The 13,065-nt window shown below is 57.9% G+C and overlaps 1 protein-coding gene across 5 annotated transcripts in view; it reads left to right on the forward strand.

The window, feature by feature from the left end:
* The first annotated feature begins 587 nt into the window (after positions 1 to 587).
* The window catches only part of KCNH6 (potassium channel, voltage gated eag related subfamily H, member 6), a 26,778-nt gene continuing 14,300 nt past the window's right edge, over positions 588 to 13,065 (forward strand). For 4 of the 5 annotated variants that reach the window (XM_011947935.1, XM_011947938.1, XM_011947934.1 and 1 more), the window contains exons 1-5: positions 588 to 927; positions 1,575 to 1,805; positions 7,531 to 7,692; positions 7,777 to 7,982; positions 11,612 to 12,037. In XM_011947935.1, the coding sequence (XP_011803325.1) occupies positions 852 to 927; positions 1,575 to 1,805; positions 7,531 to 7,692; positions 7,777 to 7,982; positions 11,612 to 12,037 (1,101 nt within the window). In that variant the 5' untranslated portion in view covers positions 588 to 851. The remainder of the gene's footprint in view (positions 928 to 1,574; positions 1,806 to 7,530; positions 7,693 to 7,776; positions 7,983 to 11,611; positions 12,038 to 13,065) is intronic. The other variant, XM_011947939.1, reaches the window with a different exon arrangement.

Below are 13,065 nucleotides of genomic sequence, written 5' to 3' on the forward strand. Positions count from 1 at the left end.
TCTCTACCTCCCAAGGTGCTGGGATTACAGGCATGAGCCACTGCGCCTGGCCTTTATTGCATATTTCTTGCATATCTTCATGTGTACTCCTATCCCCTCCTCCCAGGACCAGGCCCTGGCTGGGCTTGGCAACAGGAGCTCTGCATGGGACCTAGGTCTCAGCTGAGCTGGAGGTCACTTGCTGTAAGAGCAGGCCGGAGGCCTAATGGTATCATTGCCAGGGTCGGACCCAGTGGACAGACCCGGAAGAAAGCCTCTAGCCAAAGACCACCTGAGGCCCCTAACAACCCCTTCTGTAGCCCCCCTCCTGCCTGGGAGACTCCCTGCACTGGGAGGGGAGACTCCCTTTGGTACTGGGAGGGGATCCGAGAGGTGCTGAGGCCATTGGCCCTTGGGACATGAACAGAAGCAGCTCCCCAGAGAACACCTGCCCTATTCCAGGGCCGGGACCCCAGCCCTGCCCCGCCCCGTCCCGTAGGATGCAAGGCCCCGCCCCAGCCCCGTCGGGTCCCAGAGAAACTGCCCCGCCCAGCGGCCCCCTCTCCGCCGCCGGCGCGCGGCTTCTTTCAGCACCAAGGCGAGGACAGCTCCCGGGCCGTCTCAGAGGAGAGGAGGCGAGGAGGGCGCGAGCCAGGGAGGCGAGCGGAGGGCAGGGGAGCGCAGGAAAGGAAAGGAGAGGTGGGGCAGGAGTGGGGAGGGAAGGGCAGGGGAGGGCAGACGCAGGCTGGCGGGCGGGGCGTGGAGCCCGGGGGCGGCGCCCACCGGAGCCGGACGCTGCTGAGCCCGAGGACAGACAGAGACGCCGGGAGCCGGGGACGCCTGTGGCTCCGGGCAGGGGCCGCCGCCGAAAGATGCCGGTCCGCAGGGGCCACGTCGCTCCCCAGAACACTTACCTGGACACCATCATCCGCAAGTTCGAGGGCCAAAGTGAGTGTGTGTATGTTGGGGCGGGGTCGATCTGGAGTCCTGGTTCCGTGAAAGCGGGGGCCGGACCTCTTTACTAACTTCTAACCCGGCAAGGTGGTGAGTGCTGGGTGCTGAATGCAAAATCCTTCCTTTGATGTCCCTAACATCTTCTCCTCCAGCGGGACCCGCTCGCCTTAAATGCTGTCCTCTTTTCTGGAACACAAGGAGCAGGGTGCAGCCCTTCTCTCCCCACCCCTAGCTGTTTCCTTGGTGCCCCAAGTCCGAACCTCCCCTTCCAGCCACTGCCCGCCCCCGCACCCGCGTCCTCCAAAGGCTTCCCTGAGTCCTTCCTTTCCTTCCTTTTCATATCCTGGCGCTGGTCTTCCCAGGAGCTTTCCCAGGCCAGACCCCCATCTGGTCACATGCCTGCCTCCCTTTCTGACACTTTTCCTGTTTCCACGAGGCCTTGGGCCTTCCTTCCACCTCATGACCCTCACTGCCCTAGTCTTCCCACAATCCCCAGGCCTGACTCCCTCCCTCGTTCTGATCACTGCCCTGCTCCTCTGCCTAAATTCCCCTTACTCCCCCCAAGAGTCCTTATGATCTTTCCCTCCCTGCCTCCAGATCCTGGCTCCCACGGACTTTTTGCCTCCCACCTCCCACCCCAGGTCGGAAGTTCCTGATCGCCAATGCTCAGATGGAGAACTGCGCCATCATTTACTGCAACGATGGCTTCTGTGAACTCTTCGGCTACTCTCGAGTGGAGGTGATGCAGCAACCCTGCACCTGCGACTTCCTCACAGGCCCCAACACACCAAGCAGCGCCGTGTCTCGCTTAGCGCAGGCCCTGCTGGGGGCTGAGGAGTGCAAGGTGGACATCCTCTACTACCGCAAGGATGGTGAGGCACACTCAGGCCAGAGGCTTTGCAGGGAAGGCTTGGCCCTCTGTCTTGTCCAGCCAGGGTGGCCTTGGAGAAGGCACTGACCCAGGGTCCAAAGGGCCTGAACAAACCCTGTTTCTTGTAGGGGCCTTGGTTCCTCCACAGGCATTGGATATGACGCCTTCTGAGGTCCTTTGCAGGAGCTAGGGATCAGGCTGGGCCACCCACTGGTCCTGGCCTGGGGCAGGGCCTCCTGCTCTGCCATCCCTCCCCCGTGTCCCTGGTTTCCGGGCTCTCCACTCTGTCACTGTCAGCCCCAGCTGTCAGGCAGCTGGGATGGAAATTAACCTTCCTTCCTCTCCGTCTGCTCCAGGGATTAGAGGAGTCACCTCCTCAAGGCCTCTGTGGCCAGGCAAGGCATGGCGGCTTTTGGCTGGGAAAGTGGGGTGGGCCTGCCTCATCCAGTCTTAGCTCTTTGGGGAGACAGGGTCTGGAGTTTCCCCTGACCAGGAGGCTCATTCAGATGGCGTTTGGGTTGTTACTGCCAGCCGGAGCAACTGCAAGCAGAGCAGAAGCATAGGTCAGGGACTGAAGACAGAGCTCAGCAGCCCTTGGAAATCCTCCCCCACTCCCCAGGGCCGCAGGGTCCTCACTGGACCTGGCAGGATGGGTGGGAATGAGGAAAAGAGCCTGAATGTCCTTGGAAATCTCTTGAATCAATGGCCCCCAACCTGGTTCTGCATCAGAATTACCCAGAGCATGTTTCCCAAAACATGCTTTCTCTAGAGAGAGGCTGACTCAGAAGGTGTGAGATGAGGCCAAGCGGGTATATTCAGAAATATCTCCCTGGTGGTTCTGATGTCCTGCTTACTTTAGGAACCACTGGCTTAGGCAAATCCCTTCATTTCATAGATGTGGAAGGATTTGCCCAAGATCCCACTGCTAGAGTCCAACCTGGGACTGGAACCCAAGTCTCTGGATTCCTCCCTCAGAGATTTCTTTTGAGTAATCCCAAGAGGAAAGAAAGGACCCCAGGTGTCTTTGTGTTTAGAGGCAGGATTTCTGGGGAAGGAAGTGCTCAGGAGAGAGAAGTCCCCAGGGAAGGCAGGCATGAGGCCACCTGAGTGCAGATAAAGAATGGATGTCTCCGGATCGGGACTGAGGAGTGCTGAGAGCCCAGATTTCAGGGGCCTGGAGTGTGTGAAACATGAGCATGTGTGTGCTTGCATGTGTGTGCCTTTGTGTGTGTGTGTGCTTGCAAGTGCATACCTGTGTGTGTGTGTGTGTGTGTGTGTGTTTGCAGGCTTCTCAGAGTTACAGCTTCTCGGGTAGGTCCTGGTTGTTCCTGCTGCTGCCACTTGAGTAAGTGGCAGTGGGAAGTACAGCAGGCAGGGGCAGCCAGGAGGGGACTGGGAAGAATCTAGCTTAGTGTGGCAGTACTCACAGGGTTAATGAAGTCAGAATATTTTTAAAAGCTGTGACCTCACCTCCTCACATCATTGCAGAGAGGAGGTGGCAGTCAGGGGAGTGAGAAGGGTCCTGGGGAACAGGATGGGACAGCAGGAAATGGGGGGCGAGGTACAGCAGGTCCTTTCTTTTCTTCTCGTTGACACTAGAGCTATACCTGATCCCAGACTCCTAGGGATGTCAGGTGATGGCTCTTGGGGTCCCCTCAGCATCCTGCAGGTGTCTGGACAGAGGGCAGAAGTCAAAGTCTGGCCTTGGCCCCGAGATCAGGACTCAGATCAGAATCCTGTGGGAGTCCTCAGGTCTCAGAAGGGAACCTAGGAACCTTGTCTTGGGGGCAGACCCTCAGTGAAAATGGGAAATTACCCACATACTTTGTGCCCCATAAGTCCCAATCTACTCCCATCCCACCCTCGGCCCTTCCCTATCTTATTGCCCAAGGCTTTGATTGCCTGAACCTTCCTGAAATTGTCCTGAAACCCAGAAAAGTGAGCTTCGTGGCCTGCATTACACCAAGGGAAGGATGTTGTGCTCAGATAACTGATGTTCACCTTAAGGTTCACTCTGACCACAGACTGCATATAATCCTTTTTTTTTTTTTTTTTTTGGAAACAGGGTCTTGCTCTGTCACCCAGGCTGGCAAGAACATAGCTCACTGCAGCCTCCCATCTCAGTCTCCCGAGTAGCTGAGTAGCTGAGACTACAGGTGTGCACCATCACACCCAGCTAATTTTTTAAATTTTGTAGGGATGGAGGTCTCACTATGTTGCCCAGGCTGGCACATGATCCTTTTTTTGACTATATTCACGTACATCTTACAGTCCTGCTGAGGGGCACCCTAATGGTGATTTCTTTCCTCCCTGGACAGTACCTCCCTTCCCCCCCAACCCCCAACTCCAGGGAGGTGGGAAGGGGTCCTGAGCAGATCTCTAGCTGATTTATACATAATCCTCTTTTCCTCTAAAGGGGTAATCCACTGAAAATTCTCGAAGTCAAAGCGGAGGGTTTGTGCTCACATAGCTCCACGTTGTGCAGCTACAGACAGCTGGGTTCAGAGAGGCCAGGGCACTTGGCAAAAATACCACAGGAGACAGCTCAGAGACGCCTGGGAGACTGGCTCTTCCTCTATTTGCCTTTGCTAGGAGTGGTGAGAACCTAACAGATAAGGAGGAATGGGGATGTGGCAGGACTAGAACTGGTGAGAGTTTGGAGGGAAGAAAGGAGAGCACTCAGATCCCCCCACTGTCACCCATGCCTGCCCTGCACTGGCACCTGCCTGAGAGCTCACCCCAGCCTGCCTTTCCCGGGTCCTCTTCTCTGAGGATCCCAAACCAGAGAGTCCCCTAATCCCCAAGCCAGGTCAGAGGAGTCCTGGGACTTCTCCAGTCCTCAGCTCTTGATGAGGAGGATGGGACAAGGGGCTGCTGTCTGCCCCCACCCTCCCCCCATGTTTACCCTATGCACACCCATGAATGCCAGGAGGACCAAGCCAGGAGGTGGCATGCAGTGGCCACTCTCTCAGTGGCAGCTTTTTGTAGCACCAGCCTCTCCCTGGGGGCTCACCACAGTGCTGGATGGGGTATGCATCAGGAGATAGAGGTGAAGACAACAAGGAGGATGTGAGTGCTGGGAAACTGAAGGAAGGGGCACATTCAAGAGGGAGAGAAGAACACAGAGAAGTGGGGTGTCCCAAGGGAGAGAAGTGGGGTGCCTTTGCTAAGAAAAGTAAGAACCTAGCAGATAAGAAAGAATGGGAATTCCCAGGGGGCAGACAAACCTGCTGCCCTTGGTCAGAGAGGTGGGTGCTGGGAGGAGCTCCTGAAAGGAAAAAGTGGGCAGAGACTGTGGTTCCTCCTCCAGGGCCCTCATGGGAACACTGCCACTCCTGGGCATAACCTGAGATGTTATACTTACCCACTTTTGGTCACCTAGATGTGGGCTTTTATTGTGTAGGGGCTCTGAACCACAGGTAAGCAAGGACAGCCTGGGGCATTCGAAGAATGCTCTGCACTCTTCGAAATCCTCCTAGCCTCCTGTCTGCCTGCCCTACAGGCCGCAGGTATGGGGGCGGGGCATGGGGTACCACGCACCGACACCCCACCCCAGCCCCAGCCCTCACTGCTATAACAGGCTTGTCTTTGGTCCATTCCCAGCCGCAATTTTCCAATTGCATCAATTTTCCAGTAACATCAATTGCTGGGTGCAGCCACTCCAAGACTGCGTTGGCGGCCCCCAGCAGCTGAGAGAGCCTGGAGGCCCTCTGCCCCTCTGCCCAGCTCTGCCCTCTCCCCGCCCCCTGCCAGTTCAGATCTCTGCAGTGCCAGAAAGATTGACAATATAATCTGGTCTTAGGAGCAGTGTACCAGGCCACTGGCCAAGGAGGCTCCCTATCCAGGTTTCAGCGTCCAAGTGTCGCCATGCCCTAGGCTGACTAGAGTGATGGGCTTGGGCCTGGGAGTCTGGGCCTGTAGCACTGTGCGCCCAGGAGTGGGTGAAGCAGGCAGGCACCTCTCCCCGGTGTGGATGTCTCCCCTGGGCCCAGGCAGCAGATGGTAGATGGCTGCCTGGTGCCTTGGTGTACAGAAATCCGATACGGGAGATTCCTACTCCCCGGGGAGGAAAGCGAGAGGGAGGATAGGGGTGGCTCAGCTGCACCCCAGCTCTGATGGCTGTGAGGAGGGGCTGAGGACGAAACAAGGAGTCTGGTGGAGAGTCATTCCAGTGAGTTCCACAGCAGCGATACTCTCGCCAGTGTCCGGCCTGCGTCCCCCACACATCGGCTTCCATCCACTCAGTCAACAAACAACACCTGGGACAGGTGAAGCAGAGCCTAACCTGCCCTCAGGGAGTGCAGCTCTGCCTTCTCATTTGCATGGTCACCTGAGGCCCCTGCCCCATGAGGATCCTGCCCTTTGGGCCTGACACCTGCCAACAGTTTGAGTTGAGGGACATAGGACTCCCATGGAGAGGGTGCTCATGGGGTGCCTGGCTTGGGGCTCTTGGGTATGGGGTATTTTGTTTATTTGTTTATTTATTTAAGACAGAGTCTCCTTCTGTCACCCAGGCTGGAGTGCAGTGGCATGATCTTGGCTCACTGCAACCTCAGCCTCCTGGGTTCAAGCGATTCTCCTGCCTCAGCCTCCTGAGTAGCTGGGACTACAGGCCCACACCACCACACCCGGCTAATTTTTGTATTTTTAGTATAGATGGGGTTTCACCATGTTGGTCAGGCTGGTCTTGAATTCCTGGCCTCAAGTGATTTGCCTGCCTCAGCCTCCCAAAGTGCTGGGATTAGAGGCATGAGCCACCGCGCCTGACCAGGTATGGGACATTTTAACCGGTATTGTTCCACCCACCGAAGGGGGCTGCAGTGAGACCCTGGAGGGGCAGAGTCTATGGCCTGAGAGGCACAGGGCAGCCAGCTGCTGGGTGTGGGTTGCCCAAGATGATGGGAAAGGTGGCCGGAGGGGCCTGCCTTGCCCCCACATGGACATCCTCCTCCCTCTCTGGTGCCGAGGCCAGTGCTCTGCCTGCTCCCTGGGCCAGCCCTGCCTTGGGACCTCACACTCCTCCTAGGCCCAGAGCAGCAGCCTGGTTCTGGCCCCAGCACCCTCCTCCCAAACAAGTTCCTTCCCTTTTCCAAGCTATTGCATCCTGCAAAACCAGGGATCCTCTCTCCATGCTCCCTCCCAGCCCTTGAAAGTCAGTTTCTGAGAACCCCAGGCTCTCTTCTGCAGAATGGGGGTCCATGCCTGCCCCTCAAGGACCTCCTAAAGCCAAATATTCCAGCTGGCCCCATGCCCAGCACTTAGTGTACTTTCAACAACGAATTCCTCCCTGCATCACAGGAGCAGGGCATCTTTGCAGGATGGGAATATGGGAAGAGAGCCCAGGGCCAACCCAACTCCATGGGGTAGAATGCCCAGCCTCACCTCCCCACTTAATCCACCCCCATCTGCTCAGCTTTAATTACAGCAGAAGCAGACCTTGAGGTTAAGCTCTGAGCTGATGGCCGAGCGTGGACTTGGGCCTGATCTGATGCTACCTTATCTCCTAATGAGCAGCTTAGCCGCTCTCCCCACCTCTGCCCTGTGGGTGGAGCACCAGCTGCGCAGCCTCACCCACCCTCTGCCCAGTAGCTCTGGTCATTTTCCAGGCCTCTTCACCCCAGTGGCTGCCCTTCACTTGACCTTCACTCAGCCCCTTCCCTAGCCAGATCACTGCAGGAGGGGACCCCTTCAGGGCCCACCCGCCATCCCCTCAATGGTGTTTGCAGCCTCCAGCTTCCGTTGCCTGGTGGATGTGGTGCCCGTGAAGAATGAGGACGGGGCCGTCATCATGTTCATCCTCAACTTCGAGGACCTGGCCCAGCTCCTGGCCAAGCGCAGCAGCCGCAGCCTGTCCCAGCGCCTATTGTCCCAGAGCTTCCTGGGCTCCGGTGAGGCAGGGTGAGGGTGGTGGTGGGAGGGACGCATGAGGGTCCCCTGGTCCTGGCTGCTCTGACTTCTGGCCCTGGTTTCAGAGGGCTCTCACGGCAGGCCGGGCGGACCAGGGCCAGGCACGGGCAGGGGCAAGTACAGGACCATCAGCCAGATCCCACAGTTCACGCTCAACTTCGTGGAGTTCAACTTGGAGAAGCACCGCTCCAGCTCCACCACGGAGATTGAGATCATCGCGCCCCATAAGGTGGTGGAGCGGACACAGAACGTCACTGAGAAGGTCACCCAGGTGCGGGCCTGCAGAGCAGGGTGTGCGGAGCTGTGCCAGGCCTCCAGGGTCCTCTCCCAGGCTCTGGGCCCAGGCCCTCCTGGGGCCTTGGCCGGTAAAGAGATCCTGCCTGTCTAGCCTCTAATATCTGGTTTGAGCCCCAGGTGTCCTGTCCTGTTTGAGACCTAAAGACCTACAGGCTTGCCCTGAGGTCACAGCCGTTGTGCCCAGCTCCTGGAGCCAGAGGAGGCTGGGGTCAGCAGGGCCTGTGAACGGTGCTGACTCCTAGGCCTGGAGAAGCCAGGGCAGCGAGTGGACATGCAGGCCACCATGGGGGCCTGCCCAAGGCTCAGCCTGTCACAGGGAAGGAAAGACAGAGAGGAGACATGCCAGGGCCAAACTGAGAGGAGCGCTGGCATGGGGGGTTCCCAGCTTTGTGCCATCCCCTTGCCTTTGAGACAAAAGCCACCCTCCCTACTTCCTTCCAATGTGAACACAGGATCCTCCTGCCTGCCAGGCAGGGTGGGGCAGGGCAGGGCTGGCACCTCTAGCTATCTTTAATCAGCTTCCTGGGGGCCAGGCCCTGAAGGACCCCTGCAGCTCCTCCTTGGCCACCCCAAGGCAGGCTTCCGTGGGTCCTCTGCTCCAGCTCACCCTGCTGTCCCTTTTCATGAGGCTGGAAGTCCTGACCATTCCAGAGGGAAATGCAAGGAGCTCTGCTGGAGGCTCCAGTGACCACAGTCCTGGCACTGACTTCCTGTGTGATCTTGGCCAGGGAAACTACCAGCCCCCCCTTTTTTTTTTTTTTTTTTGAGATGGAGTCTTGCTCTGTCGCACAGGCTGGAGTGCAGTGGCGCGATCTCGGCTCACTGCAAGCTCCACCTCCCGGGTTCACTCCATTCTCCTGCCTCAGCCTCCCGAGTAGCTGGGACTACAGGCATCCACCATCACGCCCGGCTAGTTTTTTGTATTTTTAGTAGAGACGGGGTTTCACTAAAACGGGGTTTCACTAAAAGTGTGAGCCGGGATGGGATGGTCTCAATCTCCTGACCTCGTGATCCGCCCTCCTTGGCCTCCCAAAGTGCTGGGATTACAGGCGTGAGCCACCGTGCCCGGCCTACCAGCCCCCTTTCTAGGCCTCAGGGCTTTCATGTGCAGGAGAGACACTGACTAAATGGTCTCTGGGGACCCATTTGACACTGAGTAATTCTGGCCCCAGGAGACAGACAAAGCTATAAGCCATAGCCAGGGGTCCAGGCCAAGGCTGAACAATGCAGAGCCCGGAGGGGCCTGCTCCCAGCTTTCCTTTCCCAGCTGTCCCTGTGTTGGGGCTGGAGGCAGCTCTTTTCCCTCCTGCCTGTTTTCACCTGAAGCACAGTTGCTGCTGGAACCAGGTGTGGGGAAGACCACTCAGCACCTCACTGAGCTCAAGGATCCTGAGGAGGGCAGGACGCCAGGCTGCAGGACTGTGTCCTATGAGGTCAGGCAGAGTGGCCCAAAGGCCTGACTCTGGGAAGCCCCCCAGCTGCTTACCCCAGGGCATCTTAGGTTGATGCCACTGTTGGTGGCTGCCATGGTGGGGGCTGTTAGACTGGAAAGTGGTTGGTGAAGACAGCCAGGCCTGGCTGGGCCCATAGTCCCAGCACCTGCCCAATCTGCCTGCCCCTGTTTGTTCCTCAGCTTGGCCCCTTTTGGCATCACTCCCCCGCTCCATGTGGGTCCTAGGTCCAGGGAGGTGCCTGACAGATCTCAGGGGAAAGGGCAGGCGTGGACCCAGATCAGGGAAGTCACATCAGCCTCAACCAGAACTTGAAGAGCTTCAACAGCTGTGGCCTCACACCAGAGCCTGGGTATCCTGAGGGCCTTGCACCTCTGGGGTGGGTGGGCTTTGCCACAAAGGGTCCTCAAGCTGGCTTTGGAGGCAGTGGGAGATTTTGGGGGTCCCCCTGTCTGGGGGCCCTGAGGAGCTGAGGAAATCTCCTCTCAGCCTACTTTAAACCACCACCCACCATTCCTTCTGTCTCCCTCCCACTCCCCACCCAGACAGGCCTAGGAAAGGGCCTTATTTTGCCCTGACAGGGTCCTAGCGGGCTCTGATACCCAGGGTGTGAAGGCAGCTGCTCCTGATCAGGGAGCCCCAGTTTCCGGTGCTCATTCAGGGACCTGCAGTTGAGAGCTCATGTGGACCAAGAGCTGGGCACACAGGGAGGAGAGGACCGGCAAGGGAGCCAAACTCAGTGAGCCCATGACTCAGTGGAGCACCACCATGCAGCTGGGTAGATACAGGGACAGGGAGAAAATAAAAAAAGAGCCCAAGTCTATGTGGATTCAGAGGGGGCTTCCTGGGGAAGTACAAAGTGAGGCCTCAAGGCTGAGCAGGTCACTGCAGGGTGGGGACATGGTAGCCGCGCTCAAGAGTTTGGATGTCAGATAGGGACCCTCTGGTTGAAACCAAATGGATCTGCCTGATTGTGATCCCACCTCCTAATTGATTTTGTTTGCAAGGTCAAACCTTACATTGCAAATTTTCCTAAACCCGAACCATCCACCAGACCTCATCTGGTGGGAGAGGAGGTCCATGGAACATCCCTCCGGCTCCATCCTTGTCTGGAGCAGTGTCTGATGAGGATGAGGGAGGAGGAGGGTGGACGGGGAATTACTATGTAGAGCAGCGCGTGCCATCTCCGTGAGAATAGATGGATCTCACTAACTACATGAGAACAGATGCATCTCATTTCCTCACTAGCCGTGGCTTTTGTTGTCCTTTGTGATTCCATTTTGCAGATGAGGGAACTGAGGCTCACAGAGGTTACAAAACTTGCCCAAGGCTCACCTGTAGCACATGTCATACCTGGGATTCAACCGGGGAGGCCTGGCTTCAGTACCCATGCCCTTCCTAATGCCCTAGCTGCCTCTCGTATTGGGCAGCTGGGCCTAGAGATCCTGGGTTGATCACAGTCTTGGAGGTGGGGGCAGGAGGGGAGAAGGGAAGTCTCTGCAGAAGGTGATGTTCCAAACTCTTGGACATGTGTGGGGAGGAGTCAGTTTTCCTTGATGCCCAGGACCTGTTGAGGGTCCAGGTTGGCTGCATCCCTACACCATGGACTACTTCCATGGGAGGCTCTGAGCTGGTCCCAGAGAGGGCACTCACTGGTCTAGCCTCCCCAGGGCCCTCAGAAAGGAAGATGCTCTTCTAGGAGTGACCTGTTCCCATCAGGAACCCTGACCACAAGGGGCCTCCCAAGCCCACCAGAGAGGATCAGCCCACCAGTTACCCCTTCAGTGGGCTCTTGTGTGGAATGGGCCCACAGATGACCATGGGCCTGGCCCTCCCCTGCCCTGGCTCCACCCACTCCAGGATGTTTCCAAGGCAGCTTGTGAGCATCAAACCTGGGGTCGCTATGGGGCAGAGCCATACCCCTCCTCTTGCATCCCAACTCCTTTCTCTGCACTTCCTCCCGAGGCATCTGTCCCCTTAGGAACTTGCCTTCTCAGACATCCCCCACCCTGTCTCTCCCTCATCCCCTCTGCCCACCAGAGCCATGGTCATCCATCCTCTCCCACTACACCTTCCCCAGGCCTCAGCCCTCTAGGCTGGTCTCACCAGCTGTGGCTGTCCCCCACCTAACCACCCTCGGCCCCACCCCCAGGTCCTGTCCCTGGGCGCGGATGTGCTGCCCGAGTACAAGCTGCAGGCGCCGCGCATCCACCGCTGGACCATCCTGCATTACAGCCCCTTCAAGGCCGTGTGGGACTGGCTCATCCTGCTGCTGGTCATCTACACGGCCGTCTTCACACCCTATTCAGCTGCCTTCCTGCTCAGTGACCAGGATGAATCGCGGCGTGGGGCCTGTGGATATACCTGCAGTCCCCTCACTGTGGTGGATCTCATCGTGGACATCATGTTCGTCGTGGACATCGTCATCAACTTCCGCACCACCTACGTCAACACCAATGATGAGGTGGTCAGCCACCCCCGCCGCATTGCCGTTCACTACTTCAAGGGCTGGTTCCTCATCGACATGGTGGCCGCCATCCCTTTTGACCTCCTGATCTTCCGCACCGGCTCTGATGAGGTGAGCAGACCCTCTCCAGGCCAGCAGCCATGGCTGTCCTCTGCACGCTGGCCTCAAGCCCTCCCTGCTGCACAGCACTAGGTGCAGAGAATACCTGGCACTGGGCACCTTTGCTAAAGCACGTGGAGGTGGAGAGGAGGCCCCGAACATCTGTCACCTCCCAGCCCTGGAAAAGGACCTGCCGAGGCTGCACCCCCAGGCCTCTACCCCTCTGCCCCCTCTCCGAGTAGGCCCTGGTAAGAGGAGCAGGCTGCCCATTCCAGGATGGGCACTCATGTGGTCCCGGCCCCTCATGCTCACTTCCAAACTGCACTTACCCTGGATGGAGAAAGGGATCCCCAGGCCACTCCCCAGTGCACCCTGGGTCCCACCTCGCCCCCTAGCCCTCCACTATGCCCATCCGGCTGCCTATAGGTGACATGAAGGCATCTACATGCCTTTCTCATAGCTTCCAGTCCCACAGTCTCCTCCTGCCCACTCTCCTCAGGATCAGCTTTTCACTGAAATCAACTCTGCCTTCTGTGTTCCAGTACCCCCTCCTCACCCCAGCCTGTCCAGCAGGGGGTGTCCAGCAGGGCTCCTCTGCTCCAAGACCCCCCGAGACACAGAAAATCCACCCTCCTACCCCGCTGCCCCCACCTGGACACTGAGTGGCCTTTGTACTCATCCATGTCCCATCACCAAACTTGCCAGCCTCCCGCCCCGCCACACAGCTGCCACAGCAAGTTTCAGATCGCTTACTTGACCCTGTGTTCCACCTTCTGGGATGTACAGGGTCCTCAGAATTTTCAGTGGCTCCCCAAGGCCTACAGAATAGAAGCCAAGCTGGTGATGGACCCTGAAGCCCACAGGGAGCAGCCCCAGCCCGCCCTACCCTTCCCGGGCACGGCTCTCGCTGCTCCTCCATGTTCCACATGTGCACCAGGCTGCAGTGCCACACAGCTGCCACAGCAAGTTTCAGATCGCTTACTTGACCCTGTGTTCCACCTTCTGGGATGTACAGGGTCCTCAGAATTTTCAGTGGCTCC

This window comes from Colobus angolensis, unplaced genomic scaffold (genome assembly GCF_000951035.1).
Source record: "Colobus angolensis palliatus isolate OR3802 unplaced genomic scaffold, Cang.pa_1.0 Scaffold271, whole genome shotgun sequence".
Taxonomy (NCBI): Eukaryota; Metazoa; Chordata; class Mammalia; order Primates; family Cercopithecidae; genus Colobus; species Colobus angolensis.